General features: G+C 40.6%; 1 protein-coding gene and 1 long non-coding RNA gene across 4 annotated transcripts; one reads left to right on the plus strand and one right to left on the minus strand.

Moving 5' to 3' along the window:
• Positions 1–137: 137 nt before the first annotated feature.
• On the minus strand, positions 138–21369 carry LOC129430718 (6-phosphofructo-2-kinase/fructose-2,6-bisphosphatase). 3 transcript variants are annotated; one of them, XM_055188216.2, is made up of 15 exons: positions 21189–21369; positions 19538–19663; positions 19242–19338; positions 19093–19159; positions 18923–18997; positions 18784–18840; positions 16973–17094; positions 16489–16696; positions 15679–15825; positions 13067–13171; positions 12808–12937; positions 8331–8393; positions 8183–8247; positions 2732–2857; positions 138–863 (listed from the first exon to the last, which is right to left on the minus strand). In XM_055188216.2, exons 1-15 carry the CDS (start codon positions 21277–21279, stop codon positions 804–806), a joined length of 1539 nt encoding a protein of 512 aa, XP_055044191.2. In that variant the 5' UTR covers positions 21280–21369; the 3' UTR covers positions 138–803. The 3 variants fall into 3 exon arrangements, with proteins under 3 accessions (XP_055044191.2, XP_055044192.2, XP_073730992.1); XM_055188217.2 differs by lacking the exon at positions 2732–2857; XM_073874891.1 differs by lacking the exons at positions 138–863; positions 2732–2857 and adding an exon at positions 6004–6132.
• Positions 4463–5950, plus strand: LOC141369269 (uncharacterized). The gene is made up of 3 exons (XR_012372845.1): positions 4463–4598; positions 4678–4816; positions 4892–5950. It is a non-coding gene; the product is annotated as an uncharacterized lncRNA (long non-coding RNA).
• Positions 21370–24466: the final 3097 nt, after the last annotated feature.

Below are 24466 nucleotides of genomic sequence, written 5' to 3' on the forward strand. Positions count from 1 at the left end.
TTGGACCATGAATAGTTGTTCAGTTGTGGTTTTTTAAAGCTGGAGTTAAACTCTCAGGACATTGGCTCTCCAGGACCGACATTGCCTGAAACCTGTGCTATTGTACAAGCAGATTACTGATGACAGTGGAGTATAACCCATCTTATAATCAAGACTTTATACTTAAAAAGAATTCCACATGGTTAAACAAGAACATTACAATTCTAATACTACATTTAATGGAAAGCTTTGATAGTTTCATAGCATTTAGGTTTAAATTACACAGCATACCACTGCTTTATTATTAACACTTTAACACTCATTTTAATGAAAAAAAAGAAAAATCATGTTATATCATGAATTAGCTGGCTATAATTTGTCAAATGTGTTTGTAACATATTAATTCATTTAACATTCTTATTAATACAAAAATATTGTTTGTTTCTTTACAGTATTAATACTAATGTTGAAAAATAATAAAGTTGATCTGCGAGTAACAGCGTTACCATCTACTTTTCAAAAGTATAACATTTGTTCCTGATTTAACTAATATAGTAACATGGTTACATTGACCTTTACATACATCATTACAAGTGTAAATTATAATACAGTTCTGTACACTATATCAAATTATTATAAATGTAAATAATTGTCCGCATTAAAAATATTTTCAACAAAGTATTGAGACAACCCTGCCTGGCACAAAATGTAAATGATGTCACTTAAAGACCACTCAATAATCTATTACTGCCATATTTCTTCTCATCATAGTAAATCTTTAAACAGTTTATCAATGACTGTGATGTTTTTCTTCATGATCTCCTCTAGCTGTGTTGTGGTACCGTCTGTAAAGCATCCTCTGGATCTCTGTCCACATCCACATTCTGAAACATTCACATAAGATCAAGAACACAAGAAATTAATTATGAGTCCGTTGTTAAAATCGTGCGACAGTACAGTTACAAATAAATAAAATTGGGTATAACAAAACAAAAAAATGAGACCACATCAAACACACCAGTGTATTAAATTTTACAGAAGATCAGTGCTAACACTTAGGGTGTTTTCACACCTAGTTCGTTTGAGCCCTACAAACGCTCTCGGAGCAGTTCAGGGTGTATATGTGAACAAACCAAATGATCTCAGACCCCCCTAAAAAAAACCCAAACGGAACCGAACTCAGACCACGTCTGGAGGTGGTCTGAGTACGGTTCGCTTTTGGGTTCTTTTGTGGTTCGATTTATTTTTGAGAAGTGAAAACAATGAGGTCCCAGTCTGGTTTGCATGTCATTTGGACATTGTATCAAAATAAACTGCTGCACAGAAAGCTGGGGTCTGAGTTCTTATGAAGTTGTTATGTGAACAGAAAGGGTCTGAGATCACTTCAGTTCTGAAGAGGAGCAAAAATAAGAACTGGGTCCTCTTTTGAGTCCACTATATTGTGAACACCAAAAGGACTGAGGTCACATTCGGGTAGTTCAATTTGTCCAATAGGCATGATGTAGATGATGAATTGTAATGGTCCGAGAACTGAACCTTGAGGGACACCTTGTTTGAGTAGGACTGTTGGTGATTTATATTTGTGCATGGAAATAAAATGTTGTCTGTTTGTCAGATTGGAGGAGAACCAGGAAAGCGCTGCTCCAGAGATACCAATCTCTGAGAGGCGCATCAGTAATAATCTGTGGCAGACATTATCGAAAGCTGGGCTGAGATCGAGTAACAGCAGTAAGGAAATATTGCCGGAATCACCAGATAGTAGGAGATCATTAGTAACTCTTACTAAAGCTGTCTCGGCACTGTGAATTAACCATGCATGCACTTCTGGCTCTTTTTTGAGTCCAGGGCATCTGCATTTTAAATTACATTTAAGATTGGTTCCTACTAGCTCAGTCAGAACGGTTAGCAGTTTGACATTGAGATGTTTTCCCCACCCATAGTAAACACTCGGGTTGAAGCTATATGCTAGGTAAAGTGTTCTTTTTCCTGGACAGAAAACACATTGTCTGGTGTGATATGGGATTTGACGATGATCTATCTCCTGCTGCTATCATGTCGATCCTCAATGCCCAAACAGGGTACAGTTAGATTGGAACAGGGAGTAGACTTCCAGTCGAGGCAGGGGCTGAGGCCAGGGGTGGATCCTATGGTACAGATGTGGCTGAGGCTTTGTCTGTATGCCTTCCCTCCAATTTCTTTGATACTGGAAGTTCTGGAAAGTTTGCAATTCTACATTTTCATCCAAAAACCACCCGCCAAGGGGTTACACGTTAAAGACTTTCTACCCTTTCTATGTGGACAGACCTTGATTCTCACCTTGGGTCCACACCCGGGGTATGTCATACTTTACTCCAGATCTCCTTTTACAAGGAAGCTTATGCCCTAAAATAGCGTTATGGTAAACAATGGCTGCCAGATCCAGTTAACTGCTCAGCTGGGACAGTATTTTAGTTCCCTGAGAAGGGAATGAGACGCTGCATCACCCTGCCATACTTCCTGCATCCCTTTTGCCCTTACTTTAGTAGGATTGAAGCTATCACTATACTTTCTGGATGCACTTTTATGCCCCCCACACAACCTCATAATGAAATAAAACATTTAGTTTAGTTAAATAATGCATGTGTGTAATCTTCACATACTGTAGATGCAAATTAACTTGAATGAAAGAGTGCAGGATTGCAGATACTCAGGTTAGTAGTAACTGATGATAGATAGCTGGTTAAGTGTCAAGTGGAGTATTTTAGTCTTTTACCTGTAGACTGAGTTCAGTCAAGCCCAGATCCTGTAAACGGGGAGCTCTGGTGGGCGTAGGACTTGCCATCGGCTGGACCCGAACAGAACGATGAAGAGCCGTGTGAGGGCACTGAGTGTCCACATTCTGTTAAAGGTTTAAGGGATTACTGATCTCGCTTCAATTCTGTGTGGTTTGCTGCTGAATTAAAATCTTTATAATGTGGGTGATGAAATGCTAACTGTATAATTTTTATCTCATATCAGCCAAGAATACTTTAGTAACTCAAGTCTTACTACACATACATGTCACATTGATTAATATGTCATTACATGCTAAATTTTTCATTGCCACTAAGTGTAAGTCATAGGATCATGCTTAACTTCTGACAGAAAATAATCAGAGGCTATCTTTGTTCGCAAAACCATGAAAACGACCACCTTTAAATCTCGCTGTAACACAAAGGACCACAATGTAGGAGCTACGAAAGTAGAAATAGTCACAAATGTTTCATGATGGCAATCTTTGGACAACTGAAAATTGTGCAAAGAAATTCTTTGAAAATTGCAGCTCTTGAAAATATTAGTCAGCGCCTCTTTGGGTCAGCTGGTCTTCCAGCCGGACCAGTTAAGTCCAGCTAGACCAGCTTAAAAAGTGACCAAAACACAGCAAGTCCAGCATGCTACACCAGCAAAACCAACTAAAACCAAGCTGGGAGACCAGCTAAAACCAGCTCACCAGCTTATGCTGGTCTTAGCTGAACTTTTTAGAAGGTGATAAACAGAAGACAAACAAACTACCACTGCCTTGACTTCACAGATAACTAACTAAAAGACAAACATACTTAAAGGGACAATAAGTAAGATAACCCCCATCTAATGGTGAAATTGTATTTTGCATTGAAAAGAATAGTGCTCTCTAGGGCCTCGCTTTTCCAAATGCGTGCAACTACAGTAGCCGTTATGTAATCACGGATCTCCTACTTCATGTGTTCTGAATGAAAACGTGTTGTGGAAACGCATTAGTAGGCTAGTGCTTTTTGTCCCTCTCTGCTACTATAGGGTTAGGTTCATACACCAAAGGTGTTGTCAGCCATGCAAGGCGCCATCCAGCTTGTCGGGAGCAGCTGGGGTTAGGTGTCTTGCTCAAGGACAACTTGACACTTGATCAGGTGGAGCTGGGGATTACACCACCAACTTTTTGGTTTGTAGACAACCTACATGAACCACTGAGCCACTGCCTAAACTTTGCAATAAAACATCTAAAAATGCCAAACTAGTTCTGGACTACCACTGAGCCACTGCATAAACTTTGCTATAGAACATTTGGGGGCGGTTTCCCGGACAGGGCTTATCCCAGACTAAAATGCAAGTTTGAGCTGTTTTAATTTAAAAACACTTTGTCCTTTTTAATTTTAACATTTTTCGTTGGCATTGTTTTGTAAGGTATGTTTGTAAAAACTTCTTAAAAGACCTAATATTAATAAGGCCTAGTCTTGGATTAACCTAAACCCTGTCCGGGAAACCGCCCCCTAAAAAGCCAAACTAGTTTTGGACTATTTTCCAACCTGTATCAAAATACATAAAGAAAAAAGGATTGAAACAAAAGGATTAAAATTAATTGAAAGGAGTTGTGCAGCATACTCTGTAAGGTGATCTTCCTGAGGTTGTATAATGCAAACTGGCATGACTGAGTGTCTTCATCTTTGCAATGTGGCCACTGAAGGACAGCTGGTGGTTTTGGATGGTGTAGCAGGATTAGGTGAGCTGTGACTGACAGCTGATATCACCTATTAGAGAGTGGCAGTCCCCTTTTAAACGGTGATTGGCTGCTGCTCTGAATGCGTCATGTCCGACTTCCCCCTGGGGGTTTGCAACGTTAGCGGCAGGTGAGATCTTGCTAACACGCTATGGTTAGCAGTTTTAATCTATGTTTGTCATTTAAAAGTAATGTTGTGTTGGTTTTAGTGTGTTGTCTGTCGTGCTGGTGCCCTTGTGCTGTTAGTGGTGTACGTGATGGTGTACCCTCAGTTGGCTATGGGTTTTCCTGCTGTTGGTTAACCTGTGCCATAAAACAGTAAATTGTCTGGGGTGATACCACTGTTCGGTAAGTGTCTAGCACAAAGTCAATGTGTGTGTATGATGTAGCGATTAGTTTTAATATTATATTTGTTTGTTTTAGGTTTCTCCCTTTCGTTCTACGCTGCGTCTCCCGTTGTGCTGTCTTTTGATTCTTGCGCTGCAGTGTTGCACCGCGGTTACCGACGTCATTATCTGCGTCATTGCACACTGGACTGTGTACTGTCTGGTTCTGTTGTGAGCCTAGTGTTTACTCTCCACGTGAGACGTTACCATCTCAGAGCCGTGGTTCGCTCTCGGTGTGAGAAACGAGTCGCTTTCCATTGGCTCTGCTTTTAATGCATCACTTACGTCTTTTTGTTTGTTATCTTATTTTTTGAGATTATAAATTGTGTTTGTGAACCTGTTTGGGTTATGAGCAATGCTGTCAACATTCTGTATTGCCCATTCTAGCTGGTTCTTGAGAACCTCGTTTTGTCCATAATTGTGACTGATTCATTGTTAATTGGATCTTTTATATTGTTTATTATTTCCCTTTGGTTTGGACTAGTATAATTCATTTTTTTATTGTTATAACTTTATTTCTTTTATTGTTTGTGGTGGTCGTCGGCTTTGTGAAATAAGGCTGGTCGCCACCATTTTGTTTGTATGACCCAATTATTCATATTGTTTTGATTTGTTGCAGGAGCTGGGGTCCCACGGGTGGATGGATCTGTCCGGTGGTGGTACTTCCTCCTCAGTGTGTGCTGTGTAACACTTGAAGTGTGTGGTTGTGTAATCTGAGTGCACCGTGGTGTGTGTGCCTTTCTGTAAACACCAGTCGCGATTAAGTGATTCCTACCGCTGGGAACCTCAGCCCTGCTGGTTATTATATGTTTGTTTTGTTTTCATTTACCTTAATTTTGAGTGTGTGATTGTGATGCATTTCCAAGTGGAGTGACTGTATGTTTGGGAGTGCTCATTTAAAAGGGGTTATGTGTAAATAAAAGTCTATTTTTGTACTATACCCACGTCTCTTGCTCACTCTTCCTTTTAAGAGGAACGAACTTGTGTGCCTTTCCACCCTTTTGGGTGTAAGGAATATTTCCCTGGGTGTAAGTCCCGGGGTGGCGTAGTCGGAATTTTACGTAAAATCTTTGCTTTCGTCCTGAAGCTAAACTTTCACCCCTCGTGATGCCACAGTTGTATTGTCAAGTTGAATAGAGAGGTCGTGCTGTATCTTGGGGTGTGCTGGAAATACAAGCAGCTCCGTCTTCGCTAGGTTTAACTGGAGGTGGTGTTTCTTCATTCATGCCGAGATGTCTACTAAGCAGGCTGTAATGCGTGCTGCTATGGTGGGATCATCTGGTTGAAATAAGAAGATCTGTGTGTCATCAGCATAGCAGTGGAAGGAAAGCCATGTGCTTGTATGATAGTCCTTAAAGATGTTGTGTAGATGCAGAAAAGAAGTGGACCAAGCACTGATCCTTGAGGGACCTCCGCCCTTGTAGTGTGTCCGTGACTGACAGTAGTGCCATCTCGGTGGAGTGGTTGCTTTTGAAGCCTGCCTGCTTGTTGTTCATGTCATTCTGAGATACGAAGGAAGATACCTGCCCTTTCAAATATTTTCACAATAAATGAAATTCAGTGTTGGATCTGAGGGTAGTGTGTTCTGAAGTTTTTGTTGGTGAAAATTGGTCAGACATGTGAAGAGGTACGACCATAATGTTGTCTGTAGTGCAGCTGTGAGTGTAGAAAAGATCTAGCTGGCTTCATGATCTGTGATTAAGCAGCAGTGGTGAGGTGAGTAAAGTCGAAAAAAGTCGAAAAAAAAAAGAGCTGTCTGTTGTGGATGACAAGAATATACTGGAAAAACATGTTGTAGGTAGGAAACAAAAGCGAATTAAAAAGGAAAATTTGTAAAATACTCGAGTGCCTTGTGAGTGTCAAATATGGAGGTTTAAATGAAGTATGATATTCTGGAAAGGTTAAGTCAATCACGCGATTTAGCTCGACTGAGTGTGCATTTAACTTGCTGAAGACAAAACTAGGTGGAAAGAACGGCTGAAGACAACTGCAATAAAGACCTGGCAAACCATCATAAAGGAAAAAATCCAGTCTTTGGTGATCCTGTGGGTTCCAGAGTTCAGGTGGTGATTGTATACAAAGGATTTTCAACAATATATAAAAAAATTATTTATAATTATATTAATTTTTCCAAATAAAATTGAATCTATGAAAATAGGGGGGTTGTGTATTAAGATGGTGGCAATTCCTAAACCTTTCACATATTTTTTTCAACCCTTTGAATGAAAGCTAAAAGCCTGCAAATTTATCTTGATTGTTTCATTTTAATTCTTCTCTGGTGCCATACAGAGACAAAACTATAAACATTGTGTCAGTGTCCAAATATGTAAAGCAGAATCTGTGGTCTCTTTGTGAAATGAATATTTTGTAGAAATCTGTTGAGTATGAAGCAATTGCTTGAGGGGATTAAAATAAATTGTAAAGGAAGTTAGAGTTGTTTTAATATATTTAACATCTTAACAGTGATGGTATCATACAGTTATACTATACATAATTTGACATAGACCAAGGTCATTTTGTGCTACTTTGGATGCTTTATTGAAGTACCTACCGAGTACCAGTAGGCTACTGACAAGCATTGGCTAGCTTGCTATGATTTACAGATTTTTTATCTTTTACTGTCTATAATTCTTACGCATACGGGAAATAGCTACGAAAGACACCATTTTTCACTTCAACTGTCTTGAAAAGAAACGCTCCTTAAAAAATATCTTGGTTAGGGTGTGATGCCTGCTCGATCCCTGATGCGTTCTTCTAGCCGTTGTCTGCTGCTACCGAACTACCACTATTTTACAACATAAGAAGGCACGACACAACACGAAACTTTGCTCAAAGTATCACCTGGATTTTTACACATGAACGTGAGCATTGAGAACATTGTTTGTGTACACAGAGTTTACTAAAAAGAAAGGTTTAGAACAACAGACTTCGGCTGTTTTGGTCTCCGCTCGTCATCTTTGCCAGACATGAATCGATTTTCATTCAAGTTTGAGATGTGAGTGACGTCAGCTGATATTCATGAATACGCATGCCCATATCAAATATGGTGTCAATCAATTTTAATTGGTCTTTGCGTGACTTGACATCAGAACATGTGACACGAAATAACTGATAAGATTTGACGTTATTAACATTTCGCTGTATTTCATTTCAAGCACAATTACACAACATGCATACAAAATCTTCAATTTATAATATTCTTGAAAAAAGTGTGAAGTTGACCATCACTTCGGTCCACTACTGTATATACAGTATGCAACTGTAACGTGTAGATTCTAGCTGTATTTAAGCAAATGTTTCAGTGTAATGAAAGTGTCCTTGTACTCACCACTGGTCTTTCTCTATGTGTGTTCACTGCTTCAATATTCAGAAATTTGGACTCAAGCTTACAACCTGGAAAGCCAATAAGGAAATAATTATTGAGGTTGAAGTGATCTCATGTATGTAGACAATAATAGTGTTGATAAGAGACTGACCGTAAGCCACAGGAGTGAGTTTTAAAACTGTATGCAGAGGACACTTTAGATACGGCAACTCATCTAGAGACATTAAACAACAATTAATACACATATATACACAGTCAACCTGGGTCCCAACGTTCATCACTTTTATTGCAGTTATATGAAAAGAAATCATTATTCAGGTGGCAACTCCAAAGCACTGTCTGGTAAAATTAATGCTTTTCATCAGAGGTGACGGTTAACGCCATCAAATTGCTTGTGAAGTTTCCTGGTTTGTAATTTGTTTGGGATAAATATACATGATTGATTGATAGAAATAAGACAGAAATTATTCATCGTTACTGGCTGCTACCTGGTCCAAATCTCTAAAACCCAAACCTACACAACATTTTGTGTAGTAGTGTATAATCAACACCTGTTGAACATTACGCAACGAATCAAATCAAGCATTAAACAACCATGTGGTATAAATACCATTAAATATAAATTAAATATAATTTTGTCCATTGGAAATGTTTCTCTATGGGGTGGTTTCCCAGACAGGGATTATCTTAAACCAGGACTAGGCCTTAGTTTAATTAAGAAATATAACTTGTTTTAAAAAACATGCCTTACTAAAAATATTACTAGTGTTCATTTTGAGGCAAAACAAAGGGAACTGATGTATTTTAAAGAGCACCTATTGTCCAATTCACGTTTTTAAATTTTCTTTGGTGTATAATTGTGTTAGTACATGTTAACGATATGCAACCACTGATGTAAGTTATCGTCTCCAATGTAAATCTCTTTTCTTGGACTACAACTGTCATGGTTCTGCCATTTTGTCCTTTGTTTAATCTAGTCTTGTGGCAGAACCATGACAGACCCATGTTTTGTGTGAGAGCACTGGCTTTGTTTATTCCTAGCCATGTGCTCTCAGTCTCGTCTCTTGATCCCGCCCCCTTGTTTCCTCATTAATTATCCCATTATTGTTTGATTCCTGTCACCTGTTGCCCTCATTAGTTCTCCTCTATTTAAGATCCTTGTGTTTGTTGTCCTGTGCTTGTGCATTGTTCCTAAAACCTGTAAGTACGTTGTCTTTGAAGTCTAGTCTAGTAGTGTTTATTGTATTTAGTCAAGTTTATTGTTCAGTGTCACCCTGTCTAGTATTAAGTGTAGTTTAGATCTAGTCTTGTTTAGTGTTCTCTCCCTTTGTTATAGTATCTTGTTTATGTTGTTTTGCCCCCTCGTGGGTTTTGTTTTCTGTTTAATTCATTAATAAATATCCTTAGTTAACTTTTTGTTGTCTGCACTTGGGTTCATCCTTCTTCCTAATAACATAATGCACAACCCACAACACACCCCAGCAGACAGCATTGGTGGTCCCGCCTGGCGGCTGGCGGCTGACGTTGACCTGTGGTGGCAGTCGAGTGCCGCCGACATGAAGATGGGCAGGGCCCCATTTCCTCCCCAGCAGGAGAGGTCCCTGAGGGGGTATGCCCAGGATGTGGAAGCGAGGAGGGTTTTGTTGCCAGAGACCCTCCTCAACTCCTACTTTATCGCGGGTCTCAACTTCCCTCCTCCCTTGCCTGAACGGGAGGGGCTGATCCGACGCACGTTTCGTGAGGTCGTGGACCAGTTGTGTCGGGAGGAGCTTGAGGTTCCCACCAGGGCTTTACCATCTGCCACGCTGCCATCTATCCCGGAGGGACTTATCTTGGGAGTGTTGGCGCCCGGCGACCCAGAACGTTCCCCTCCAGCCCCAGAGAGCTCCTCCCCACCAATGTCGCTTCGTGGTAAGCGTGAGAGGAGGGTTTCATGGGAGTCGCCGTCTGAGGGGTCCTCTTCGGAGCCGGCTGCTCCCACCACTGTCCTCACCTCACCTGACACAGCATCTGCGCCACGCCCGAGAAGGAAAAAGAAGAGGAGGGGGTTAACTTCACCACCGGCGCAGCCTCTGCCTCAGTCTGCGCAGCCCCTGCCGTCTGCGCAGCCACCGCTGCAGCCCCTGCCGTCTGCGCAGCCACCGCTGCAGCCCCTGCCGTCTGCGCAGCCACCGCTGCAGCCCCTGCCGTCTGCGCAGCCACCGCTGCAGCCCCTGCCTTCTGCGCAGCCACCGCTGCAGTCCCTGCCTTCTGCGCAGCCACCGCTGCAGTCCCTGCCTTCTGCGCAGCCACCGCTGCAGTCCCTGCCGTCTGCGCAGCCACCGCTGCAGTCCCTGCCGTCTGCGCAGCCACCGCTGCAGCCCCTGCCGTCTGCGCAGCCACCGCTGCAGCCCCTGCCGTCTGCGCAGCCACCGCTGCAGCCCCTGCCGTCTGCGCAGCCACCGCTGCAGCCCCTGCCGTCTGCGCAGCCACCGCTGCAGCCCCTGCCGTCTGCGCAGCCACCACTGCAGCCCCTGCTGTCTGCGCAGCCACCACTGCAGCCCCTGCTGTCTGCGCAGCCCACCGCAGCGCCCCCTGTCACGGTCTCTGTTTTGTCTCCGCTGCCGGAAGCAGCGCCCCCTGTCACGGACCCTGTCTCGTCTCCGCTGCCGGAAGCAGCGCCCCCTGTCACGGACCCTGTCTCGTCTCCGCTGCCGGACGCAGCGCCCCCTGTCACGGACCCTGTCTCGTCTCCGCTGCCGGACGCAGCGCCTCCTGTCACGGACTTTGTTTTGTCTCCGCTGCCGGACGCAGCGCCCCCTGTCACTGTCTCGTCTCCGCTGCCGGACGCAGCGCCCCCTGTCACTGTATCGTCTCCGCTGCCGGTCGCTGTGCCCCCTGTCACTGTATCGTCTCCGCTGCCGGACGCAGCGCCCCCTGTCTCTGTTCCTGTCTCGTCTCCGCTGCCAGCCACAGCGCCCCCTGTCTCACCGGCTCCTTCTGTTGCTTCGTCCCCTGCCACTGTCTCCATGTCCTCCCTTGACTCTCTCCCCTACCCTGTGAGTCCTGGCTCGCCCTCATCTGCTCCCTTGTCTTCCCCTACCACGCCCTGGAACCCTACCTTGCCTCCTTTTGTTCCCCTTACCCAGTCTGCATCCCCAAGCAAGCCTGTACCCTCCAATAGCCCCACCAAGTCTGCCCGGACTCCTCGTCCTAAGCCCTCCACCACCCCTGAACCCAAGACCCCTTGCCCACCCAGCTCCACCCTACCTGGACTTCCTCACGTGAACTTTGTTTTGCCTCCGCCCCCCCTCCCTTGTTTGTTGTTTTTATTGTGCCACCCCAACCCTCTTGTAATGTTATCTTGTCTGCCCGTGTGTATATTTATCATGTTTTCTTGGTGTCTGTCTATCTGTCAGTCTGTCATGTCTCGTGTTTAGTGTTCCCCTGGGGAGCGTCTGGAAGCCGCTCCTTAAGGGGGGGATTCTGTCATGGTTCTGCCATTTTGTCCTTTGTTTAATCTAGTCTTGTGGCAGAACCATGACAGACCCATGTTTTGTGTGAGAGCACTGGCTTTGTTTATTCCTAGCCATGTGCTCTCAGTCTCGTCTCTTGATCCCGCCCCCTTGTTTCCTCATTAATTATCCCATTATTGTTTGATTCCTGTCACCTGTTGCCCTCATTAGTTCTCCTCTATTTAAGATCCTTGTGTTTGTTGTCCTGTGCTTGTGCATTGTTCCTAATACCTGTGAGTACCCTGTCAAGAAGTCTAGTCTAGTAGTGTTTATTGTATTTAGTCAAGTTTATTGTTCAGTGTCACCCTGTCTAGTATTAAGTGTAGTTTAGATCTAGTCTTGTTTAGTGTTCTCTCCCTTTGTTATAGTATCTTGTTTATGTTGTTTTGCCCCCTCGTGGGTTTTGTTTTCTGTTTAATTCATTAATTAATATCCTTAGTTAACTTTTTGTTGTCTGCACTTGGGTTCATCCTTCATCCACATAACAACAACAAACACATGGATTGTAGGCAACAGTTTACTTCCTGGGATTGGCGATGTAGACAAGACCGACATTATCATAATTCTTCCTGTATCAGGCTCAGCCTGTAAGTTAACTCCTGTTATCATTGCATTGTGACCGAATCTTTCAAAAATGGTAAGGAGTGTCACATTTCCAGCTGACGTCAGAGGTATTCAGGCCAATCACAATGTACAGATTAGCTGGCCAATCAGGGACACAGAACTATTCAAATCCGTGCATTTCAGGAAGAGAGTGAAATCTGGAGCTACAAAAATGTATGGTATGTGGAAATAATGTGTTTTTTTAACCATAAACCAAGCTAACACATGTATTATATTATTTATTATGACTCAACTTGTATACTTAAATGTTCTGATTTTTTGTATGAACTCAGTATTTGGCTTGATGGCTACATCTGGTGGAAATTTTGTGTCAATAGCCCGCGTAGAAATCCCCTTTCTGATAAGAAGGCTGATGTGTCAAATACTTATTTTCCCCGCTATATGTCAGTGCAAGTTATTTTCAGTTTGGATAGCTCTTACATTTATTTTAGTCTAGGACTAGTCTTATACCTGTCCGGGAAACCGCCCCTTTAGGTGTTTATGGATATTTTATCCCAGTAGTTTTTTTACCTGCACTTTTATCCAGGAAGTATGCCAGAAGACAACGCATGACCGCCTGATGACAAATGACCAACACATTCTCCTGTCTCTCCAGCTCCATGATCACCGGCTCTAAACGTTGAACCAGATCCTCATACGACTTACACACACACACACGCACACACACAAGAAAGATCTCTACTGATCTGTATGTAAATGTGTTTGCTCTTTGGTTCAGAATGATTAATAAATGTAAAAGTAAAAATTGCATAATAGAGCTTTGACTCACCTCACCCTTCGGATAGCGATACCTGTATTTATCCTGATCTCTGAGAGCAAACTCCTCAGGAAAGTGATCTTGAATCTCCTCATACGTCAACTCCTCACAAACACCCTGTAGATTAACACACGCTTCATGACCACAGGATCTCATCTCACACAAACTGAGAAGCGTTTTTGACAAATGTCACGTACAGACAACAATGCTGTTTACACCTGCCAAGATGACTAAATCTATTATTATTACATGTCCCAGATCAATAGATGGCGATGTTACCATGTAAAGAAACACTACATGATTGCACACATACACATTCGTCTACAGAGTGATAAATATAAACAACCCAGTCTCACCCCATGTCGTCAATATTTGACGACACTTGACCATTCGTCAATATGTGACGCGGAGGGTATACCTTTCGCGTCATTTTTTGACGAACTGGGGACTTCAATACTATTACGTCCGTTGCATTCTCTTCTCCTATTTTCTTACCATTTTCGCGTCGGTTTAGGGTTAGATTTACATAATGACATCCCTACCCAAACCTAACTCTAACCCCAACGCCAGGTGACAACTGTTTCTAACCCCAACGCCAGGTGACAACTGTTTAATTTTGCGTACACTGTTTAATTTTGCGTACACTGTTTAATTTTGCGTAATCTAACCCTAAACTGACGCGAAAATGGTAAGAAAATAGGAGAAGAGAATGCAACGGACGTAATAGTATTGAAGTCCCCAGTTCGTCAAAAAATGACGCGAAAGGTATACCCTCCGCGTCACATATTGACGAATGGTCAAGTGTCGTCAAACACCGACGACATGGGGTGAGACTGTGTTAATATAAACAATCAAGATGGCGAAAGCATCGAGCGGTTTTGATTACATGGATGGTAGATTTATTACTAAAAGTAACCAAATACTGTAAACTTTGTTGGAGAAGTGTTAATAAACTCAGTGGGCGCAATGCAGCGCAATGCGCGAAGCAAGTGTCTTTGCTATTTTCCACCCTGCGCAATTATAATTTTCACGTTTAGCGCCGCGTTGTTTAAATAGCAAATGCATTTGCGCCTCCTTTTGCGCCCATGGGCGTTCTGGTCTGGTGTGTTCAGGCGCATTGTTGGCCCTTTGCTATTTTGAGGCAACTAAAATAGACTACGCCATTGACCAACAAAAACCTGCTCTAAAGTCTAGTCAATGGCCCAATATGTTTTTTGTTATTTAAAGAGCGCATTAGTAATATGCGCCTAAACGGGATGACAACGCGGGTTTGCTTAACACTTACATGAATGCGCAGCAGCACAAAAACGCTTTTAAATATGAAAGATTAAATGATTGAACGTAAAAGATTATTATTGAGTGTCTTGGACATAAATGAGGACCGATTATGAGACGTTAGAAGGCACAAAGAGCTGCTTCACCTGCAGCCTGGTAAGTAAATAAATGCTTTGCTTTAAACAAATGCATCTGTTTTTAAATGTTTTTTTTTAAATGCTACCTCACGGATTTATTGTATATGATGACTCTGTACCTGTGGATATGGTGAGATGAGAAACATTTTTAAGTAATGCTTAAAAAAACTGACGCTGTCCAAGTGCTGAAACGTGAGGAGAGCCGTTTGTAAATTCTTTATCTCCTGTTTGTTACAAACAAAGTATTTTTAGAGTACAAACCTTTTCTTACATACTTCTCACAAACACCCTGTAGATTAACACACGCTTCATGACCACAGGATCTCATCTCACACAAAGCTGGTCACACTTAGGCTATGTTTACATGACAATGATATAGTGAGAAGCGTTTTTGACAACTGTCACGTACAGACAACAATGCTGTTTACACCTGCCAAGATGCCTAAATCTATTATTTTTTATCTCCTGCTTGTTACAAATAAAGTATTTTTAGAATACAAACCTTTTCTTACATACTTGTAAATTATATTTTGATGATATTGGATAGCCATACATTTAAAGCAATTAAAAGCCTGCTTTTTTACTTCCATGACTAAATGAAAACGGGTTTTAAAGTTTTTAATGAAAAAATAACAATTTCAATACAAGTGAAAAACAACACAATTATTTAACATTAATCTTAAAATGGAGATCTTCTTCCTCTGCTTAGTTTTTCAGTTTACAAAGTCCATCATCTAAATAGGGATTAGACATAGCGCCAGCGCAACAGGCTTTTAAAGGGGATGAGAGCTGAGACTCTCATTGGTTTATTGCACGTTACGCCCAAAATACTCCCATTAATCATTAAAAAATAGGACCAACCGTTTCCGACCATGCGCTCAGCGCACAAACCATTTTTCCCAATATCTTGAATGCCAAAAAACAGTCCTGTAGGCCGCCATTGTTGTTTTGGTTATACTCACACATGCTTATAGGCTGAATTAACACATGCGCATGACGTCACCGTTATCACAGATTCACGCTCCGACAAGGCGTCATTATCAAAAATTTGCACTTTGAAAACTATCTTCAAAGTTTGAATTTTCAGGACCTCAAAACGCTGTTGTTATGTAAATGAACAGCTAAACCGCATAAAATGTTTACAGTTTACAATTAAAAACAGTGTAAACAACCCATTAACAAAAAACTCCTGTGGTCATGCTCCAGACTTACAGCATCGATCTCATTCAGGGCTTTCCACTGTTCATAAGGTACACCGATAGCTTCTGCGGTCTGGATGGTTCTTCTCATGTGACTGGTCCAGATTTTCAGGTCTGGGATACACTGACCTCTGATGTACGTGCCCAAAGATGCTGCAAACTAACAAAAACATCAGCCGAACTTGATGTGCATGACATAGCGGTGTACCGGCCGGTTGCCAGGGCATTGCTATGTGGTTGCTAAGGTGTTTCAAGTGTTTTTTTGTATAATGTTTCTAGAGTGTTGTGGGTGGTTGTCAGAGCATTTCCATGCAGTGATGAAGTTGTTTTTAGTGCCTTAGGTAATGTGCACACCAAAGCTTTTACCCCGGCTTATGTTTTCAATTGTTTCCGATGGAAGCGTAGTGCTTTTCAAAAAAAGCCAGCAGCTGGTGTTTTTTTCCTCACTAAAAGCCGGCGCTCTGTGATTTTTCTGCGTTGAGAGTTGAAAAATATTCAAGCTCCGCTCTTCAATGTCAACGACTGATAAACAAAGCAGAAGTATCACAGCAACTAAAACGCTCAGCTGATAAAAGCTAGCAGTCGGCTGAAAAAAAGCTGACAGTCGGCATCTGCCTGCCGTTTTCAGCCGCGTTTAAAAGCTTTGGTGTGCACACGCCCTTAAGTTGTGTCCCATTTCGAAGGCTGGTTCCTTTGAAGGATGTATCTATGGTTTGTTTTCTAGGACATTGCTATGTGGATGTGTGTCACTGTCAATGATGAAATAACTGCACTGTGAATGATGTGAAAGCTGAAATAAACATCTACAAGCAATCACGCTCACCTTGATTCCCCGCGGAGAGAGGCCAGAATCGCCTCCGATACGCCCAAGAAGGTTGAGTTCACTCTCTCCGTGTCGACAGAGATAGATAGTGCGAGGAGTGACGTGGATGTTCATCAGGTAGTAGACGATTCTGCTCTGAATGTGATCCTGAACCTGATTCACCAGATACCTACTACCTACATTAAATATCTTAATGTACGACAAGTTCCTATGGACACACAGATTTCCAGTATAAGCACCTCAAACAACAGATCTTTGTTAAAACGGTCCTTCATCTACATTTATCTTTAGTCTCCAAAGTGATTTACTATGAGGAACATTATGAGGGATGTTGTACAAGAGTTACGATATACACTTGTGTATATAAGTCTTGTGAAAGAGTTGCTAACTTAGTCAATACTTTGTAGAGCCAATAATGCAATTCCTCCAGTAGACTTGATTGTAACTTTCACAAAGCTCTTTGGAGTAGATAGTCAGAACTCACATGTCTCTGTCATCATCCAGAGGAACGTATGTGAGCTTGTAGCAGTCAATTCTCTTCAGAAAGTCGGCCACAGCTTCCTCTTTATCACAGTTAATGTAGTCAGGACTGCTCAGTTTCACTTGCTAACACATTACAGAATATACACAGTAAAGCACAAATATAAATGTAAACACATTTTTAAACAAAGACCTGGGGTCATAATTATGGCGATCAGTGTTTGTTTTAGGTAGACTCTTGACCCTTGACGTTTTGCTTGCCATGTTTTTCCCTGGTTGCATTAACTTTGTGTGTATAAAACACATTTGTTATGGTCATGTAAAGTTAATAGTGCAATTCTGTTGTGGTTGGTACATAATGGTAAAGATCATCATCCAATTATTTGATTTGATCAATCATCAAAAATGTCTCTTTTTTCAATAATGTATATGAGATGCAGCACTCTCATAGCAGTTTGTCATTAAGGATTTTTAGAAACTATGGACAAACATTTTCCACTGTGTACTTGGGCCGCACAAACATCAAGAATCAGAGTATGAATCTTAACAATTTTTTTATTTAATTGTCACCATTGTTGAGATTCATACTTTAATTCTTGATGTTTGTGTTACTAAAAATAACACAGTGGTTCATTTTTTTATGTGCACAGTGTTTCAAAAGACAAACTTTTCTGTTCTGTAGTATCACATTATTGATGGAAATTAATTTCAATGAGTGAGTAAGTAATGAATTAATAACTCAAATCATTAGATGATGAGCACTACCATCAGATACTAACCACAACCATCATACTAAATTACAGACTTCTTTTTGCCATAACAAGCGTGATTTCAACACACGCTTATAGCAGCCAGGAAAAACTAGCAAGCTATAACTCAAGGGTCAAGAGTCTGATTAAAACAAACATTGATCACCACAATGATGGCTTCAAATGAAACAAAACATCAACGTCTAAGCCTAATAAGTGAATAGTGTTTTCTTTTTACAGAACATTCAGAAATAATGTTTTATAATTTCCCTATCATTTACAAAACAAGCTAAAAAGTTCATAAAATATGAGTTAACATTAAAACATTGTGATAACATTTATAAAATGATAGAATGTAACATTTCTCTAAAATTCACAAAACCAAGAAACGTTCTTAAAACATAAAAACTGACAATTTTTATGTTGGTCTAACATTTTTTAAAAACATTGGGAACTTTCAAAAAACGTTTTCGATCTTTTCTCTGTTAGCAGGGTAGTCAAAGTGTGGAGTACTCAGAGCATCTGTACGGGTCTCACCTCGGCAGTGTTGAGCCACCAGAACTGAGTGATGGCTGTCGTTTGCTGGAAACCCTTGAGACTCCAGCATACATATGACCAACAATTGTTTTGTTTTTTTTGCATATGAAGCAGTAGAAAGCCCTGAATGTAATTTTTACAAGCCAAGTATCACTAAACTCACAATTCCTCCTGTTTTTTCATAATCCTTAAAAAAAGTTTTTACTCATGCTTCGTGTGCTGCGTTAGGTTGACTGAGACAAGATTCAAAGCAGTTATGCACTGCTGCCCTTGTGTTGATGTACCTCCATGGTACATACCTTCCTCATGTGTATGTCACTTTGGATAAAATGATCAGCTAAATGACAATGTCAATTATTTCAAATTCTTTACAGAATACTTCAGCAAATTTAAGACTTTTTTAAAGTCTAAAATTTTCATTTGGACTTATTCAGAAACCCTGGTAAAAGCAATAAACACATACACGGATACTGTATGAATCTAAATTACACATAATACACAAACAATCTTAAAAATGTGTTTTCTGTACCTTGATGTTTTCTGCAATGATTTCTGGGTCATCACACAAAGACTCCACAAAAAAGACCTAACAAAGTAAGACACCATTAACAAGTTTGAAACGGGTAGATTTGATTTCTGAATGTTTAAAGAGATAAAGCTAAACTCACTTTATAGCCGTTCTCTTTAGCAAAGCTCAGAATGAGTTCTCTACGATCTTTTGTTGTGTTAGTTGCATCAAACACCTGGACACAAACAAAATGCTCCCATTGTTTTCCTTATATTATGTGCATTTCTGTGTGTATGTGCGTGTGCAGACTGTGTGTGTCCTGTCACTCACCGCCACCTGTCCATGATCCTGAGTAAAGTAAGAACAGACGTCCTGCAGTGCTGTCAAAGCACAGGCTCTAAACACACAAACACAATGCAATTTACAGAAAGAGCCCTAATACAGCAGCAAATGAACTACAAAGTTAGTTTGTTTCTCACCTGCGAATCTTCATGGCTTCTTCATTGTCTGGCCGGAAAAATTCAAAACTCTTATAGCTCTGCACGGCATCTCTACGGTACTGTCCAACATTAAACACTGTTAAAATAATTTCACATCTGTGATTATAGTGCAGGAAAATGAAACAGCATCAACTGATTCAATCTACACTGAGATGATTTTTCACTTGAATGATGTTTCTGAACTTTTACACACAAACACACTTTTATAAACAAACCCAAACTTTAATAATAACACAGACAGTGGGTTTCTGCCATAACTAATAATCGACTCTCACCCTTAGTGGGAACTCCAATCCAGTTGAGGTATCGAGTGAGTTTCTTGGAGATGTAGGTCTTTCCACGGGCCGGCAGACCAACCATCACAATCATAGTAGGTGAGTTAGTGAACTGTGGTACTGATGCTGAAACAAACACATAACACAGAGTGAAACATCAGAGACAACAGTAAAGTCTACAGTAGTTTATACTACAAAGCAGGGACGTCTCCATAGACTCTTTATACTGGGGCATGAATCTCTAAATGAAGCGTTTCGTTGCAAAACGAGATAACCACCATTTTTTTAATTGTTCAGAAATCTTGTTTTTTGGTTGTGCATTCCAATTAATTTCAATGCAACTGCAGTTGGTTTGTTTTGATTTAAACCTTCATAACTTAAAAAATACAGCTAAGTAGCACCATAAAACAAAATAATAACATGATAACATAATAATAAACATGTTTTGACAAAAATGTTAAAAAATGGATTTATCTCGTTTTGCAACAAAACTCTTCATATATTGTCTGACAGGATAGGTTATAGTAGACAGATACGTCTGACAAACAAGCTTTCCTATTAATATTATTTTCTTATCGTATTAGTGTAGCTGAATGAGGACATCCAGTTTTGTACTTGGCACAGGTTTTATTAATAACATTAACTTGGTAAATTCTGTAAAAAAGCTTGTTTATCTCTTCTAATGTGGCTTAATCTCCTCAAATGTTTTAAATTGATTGCTTCATTTAGGTAACTGAACAAAATTATGAACACTTTTGTCCCCCCCCCCATTTTTTATGAGCTGAACTTTAAGATCTAAGACTTTTTCTATGTACAAAAATTTCTCTGCTTATTTCTCTCAAATATTGTTCACAAATCTGTCTACATTTGTGTTAGTGAGCACTTCTTCTTTGCCGAGATAATCCATCCACTTCACAGGTGTGGCATATCAACATGCTAAGACAGCATAATTAATGCACAGGTGTGCCTTAGGCTGGCCACAATAAACGGCCACTCGAAATTGTGCAGTTTTACTGTATTGAGGGGGTCCGGGAGGGGGAGTTGGTCGGAAAGCATTTGCCTCATGCAGAGCAACACATCGACTTCGCATAGAGTTGATCAGGTTGTTGATTGTTAACATGAGATGAGCCGAAACAGCAAGTGTGTTATGTGATTTTTGTGACAAGGCAATTTTGGTAAAATAGTTAGGGAGGGTCCTGTGTTCCAGTGATGATCAAAGTCTAGAAACAAAACACTCCTGTTGATGAGATGAGGGTTTGGACCGTCTGGTGACATGCTCTGTGTGTGTGTGAAGGGCAGTAAACTGGACCCTACTGAGGTCAACAACCCAGAGGACACATATTACCTCACACAACACACAAATTATTACACACAAATATATATACAACATATATAGCAAAATCTGCCTTGAATAATAAAAAGAGGTGCTTTTAAATAAACTTTTACTAAAAAAGCTTTTACATAAAATTCTTCATAGATTTGAGGGGAAGTATTTTTACAGATGTAGTTTATGAAGGCTTACAAGATGAGGTTTACAAAATGCATCTAACCTGTGAGCATCTGACAATGATTACAAAACAAATTGGTAACAGTATTGTTTAGTAATGTAATATAAAGGCAAATGACGTAGTTATGAGATGTTCAGACTTACAGCCTCGTCTGCGTCTCAATCTGCTGCTCATCCACGGCACCCAGATTTTCTCCAGAGGATTCTGAGTGAGTTGAATTTGAGAGTCAGACATTATAACCTTTAAGTGTGTGATGAAAAATCACTGACAATCTGATGTCCTCTTGAGAGAATAGATATAGTGTAGTCGTGTATGATACAGGTGTGTACTGTAACCCCACTGGAGGAGGAGCATCAGACATTACAAAACACTTCTCAACATCAAACCATTCATGTGCGTATGCAAAACTGTGAAGGCTGAAGCCAAACGTCCCAAATATTCCCACATAAATAAATGAAGACTATGGCATTGGACATCATGCATTGCTGCTTCATGGTGATAAAACACGATGTAACACATGACTGGTTTGTTTGCAGTGATTTAAAAGAAAGAAAGAAACAAACAAACAAACACATGAATGCACAAATTAAAATATCTAAGCTGAGAAAACAAAACTGCAGTCTCAGCCGTCTATGTTCTTCACGGCTAATGTGTAGCCAATTTTATAGAGATTGTGTCTGATCAATGAAGAATGAGACAAAATAATAAGTTCACTACAGGATCTAGAAAAAAACGAATTATTACCTAAATTAAACCTAACAAAACCAATTTCTTAAGTTTCGGCTTTTAAATGTTAGATCGCTCACACCAAAGGAAACTAATGTAAATGAAATTATTATAGTTTTTTTATTCTATGTTAAATAATTTTTTTTTCAAATGTGACGTGAATGTATTTTCTTGGATTCAAATTATGAGCTCAAAAAATACAGTTGTTGCAAAGTACATTTGGTTTGTTAATCGCTTGCAGAATTAAGAATTGTAATGCTATTTGGAACAAAGGACCTCTCAAACAACCTCTTATATTTTTATTTGCTAGAAGAACAAACATATTTTTTGTGAAGAAAACGAACACTATCAGCAGTCAGTTCTCTGCGCCACCGCCTCACACTCCTCCTGATGCAAGCTCGCTCCCCTCTTTCTCTCTCCTAAAGCAGACCTTTCCCAAGGTCTTTACTTCTAACCACCCGACTACATGCCTGTTAGATCCCATCCACACCCCCCTTTAGGCCATTTCTTCATCAGTAATCCCTGCTTTCACCCACATTATCAACTCATCTCTTTCCACTGGTACATTCCCCACAGCTTTTAAAGAGGCCCGTATAACTCCACGGCTGGAGAAACACTCACTTAATCCTGCAATGTTAGAAAACCACAGACCGATATCTCTCCTTTCTTTCACTGCCAATACTCTCGAGCGTGTGGTTTTGACCAGCTCTCCTTCTTCATACAGAATAACCTCCTGGACAACAATCAGTCTGGCTTTAAGAGTGGCCACTCCACCGTCGCAGTCATTGAAGCCCTAAGGCAGGCAAGGGCAGCCTCCAAGTCATCTGTACTGATCCTACTGGATCTGTCTGCTGCTTTTGACACTGTCAATCATCACATCCTCCTATCGACCCTCAAGACTATTGGTGTCTCTGGAATGGTGCTACTATGGTTCAAGTTACCTCTCAGGCAGGTAATTTGGAGTATCCTGGAGAGGTGATGTCTCTGAACCCCTACGTCTCAATACTGGAGTCCTCAAGGCTCAGTTCTGGGACCACTTCTCTTTTTATATATACATTACATCTGTGGGTTCTGTAATTCAGAAACATGGCTTTTCCTACCATTGCTATGTGGATGACACACAACGCCACTTGTCATTCCAACCTGACGATCCAACAGTTTTTGCCCGCATCTCAGCATGCCTGAGTGACTTCTTACTCTGGGTGAAAGATCATCATCTCCAGCTGAACCTGGCAAAGACAAAACTGCTTGTCATATTGTCTGACCCTGAGATTCATCGCAATCTTTCAATTAAACTATAGGTCCTTCCACCATTACGCCTTTCAGGACAGCCAAAAACCTGGGAGTGGCCATTGATGATCAGCTTAGTTTCACAGAGCATGTTGACAGCACCCCCTTACCTTCACTTGCTTATACAGACTTATGTAGTCTCTAGATCTCTGAGCTCCGCCAACAAGTGACGTCTTGTGGTACCATCCCAAAAAGGGAAAAAAATCACTCACTATCGCCTTCTCTGGATCTGTTCCACATCTGTGGAATGATCTACCGGTCGCGACACGATCTGCTGACTTTAAGAATCATCTAAAAACCTCTCTTCCGTCAAGACCTCACTTAATAATTTACTTTTCTGTCCTTTAATAAAGAATGAGAAAAAGACTTGATGAGACTAGTTCTAGTGCACTGTTTTGCTGTTCTTGTGTTGTTCTAATTGCTTTTATGTTTTACCTCATTTGTAAGTCGCTTTGGATAAAAGCGTTTGCTAAATTACTAAGGGGCGGTTTCCCGGACAGGGATTAGACTAGTCCTAGACTAAAATAAATGCAAGAGCTGTCTAAACGAAAACTACTTGCACTGACATATCTTAAAATACATCAGTGCCCTTTGTTTTGCCTGAAAAGGTACACAAGTAATGTTTTTAATAAGGCATGTTTATTAAAACAAGTTAAATTTCATAATTTGCAGGCGAGTAAAGCAAATTGAGTCTTTCTGGTAGTAACTGGTTGTAATGATGATGTCCAGGTTAGAAGGCACACACACAAACAATGATGGTTACAGGAGGTGGTTTGAGTAGTACAGAAGATTGGGTGAACTTGAAGGACTTGGAGAACGAAGGAGATCAGGATACGGAGACAGGACATAAAATTTTTTTTTTTACAGGTATTGAGTCTTTCAAAATAATGAGGATTATGGTAAATGGAGTACATAAGGTGAACAGGCTGGAAAACATGACAAGGAACATTAAATATTTATTTGAAATATTTTATTTGCTAATTTTTAAGAAAAAAGACCTTCCGCGAGGAAAACCTATTTATTTTCGGTTTTAAGATAAGACAATACACTCTAAAAAAACAAACGGTGCTATATAGAACCAAAACTGTTGATTTGAATCGTAACCATAGAAGAACCGTTTTTAGTGCCATATAGCACCGGTGAAGCACCAGTGAAGCACCTGTGTAGAACCATATAGGGGCCATATAGAACCACTATAGCACCAAATATGGTTTTACATAGCACTATATGGTTCTACACAGGTGCTTCACTGGTGCTTCACCGGTGCTATATGGCATTAAAAACGGTTCTTCTATGATTACGAGCAAAGAACCACTTTTGGTGCTATATAGCACCGTTTGTTTTAGAGTGTACGTTCAAATGTTACAAACACACTATTTGGTTTGATCATTTGTTAATATAATGT

The sequence above is a fragment of the Misgurnus anguillicaudatus genome, chromosome 13 (assembly GCF_027580225.2).
Source record: "Misgurnus anguillicaudatus chromosome 13, ASM2758022v2, whole genome shotgun sequence".
In the NCBI taxonomy this organism is placed as follows: Eukaryota; Metazoa; Chordata; class Actinopteri; order Cypriniformes; family Cobitidae; genus Misgurnus; species Misgurnus anguillicaudatus.

Coding starts and splice junctions, on each gene's coding strand:
- LOC129430718 (XM_055188216.2), bottom strand. CDS start 21,279: ATGTCTGACTCTCAAATTCAACTCACTCAGAATCCTCTGGAGAAAATC. Junction 19,664..21,188: donor ATTGAGACGCAGACGAGGCT/GTAAGTCTGAAC, acceptor TGTTTGTTTCAG/CATCAGTACCACAGTTCACT. Junction 19,339..19,537: donor GATTGGAGTTCCCACTAAGG/GTGAGAGTCGAT, acceptor TTATTTTAACAG/TGTTTAATGTTGGACAGTAC.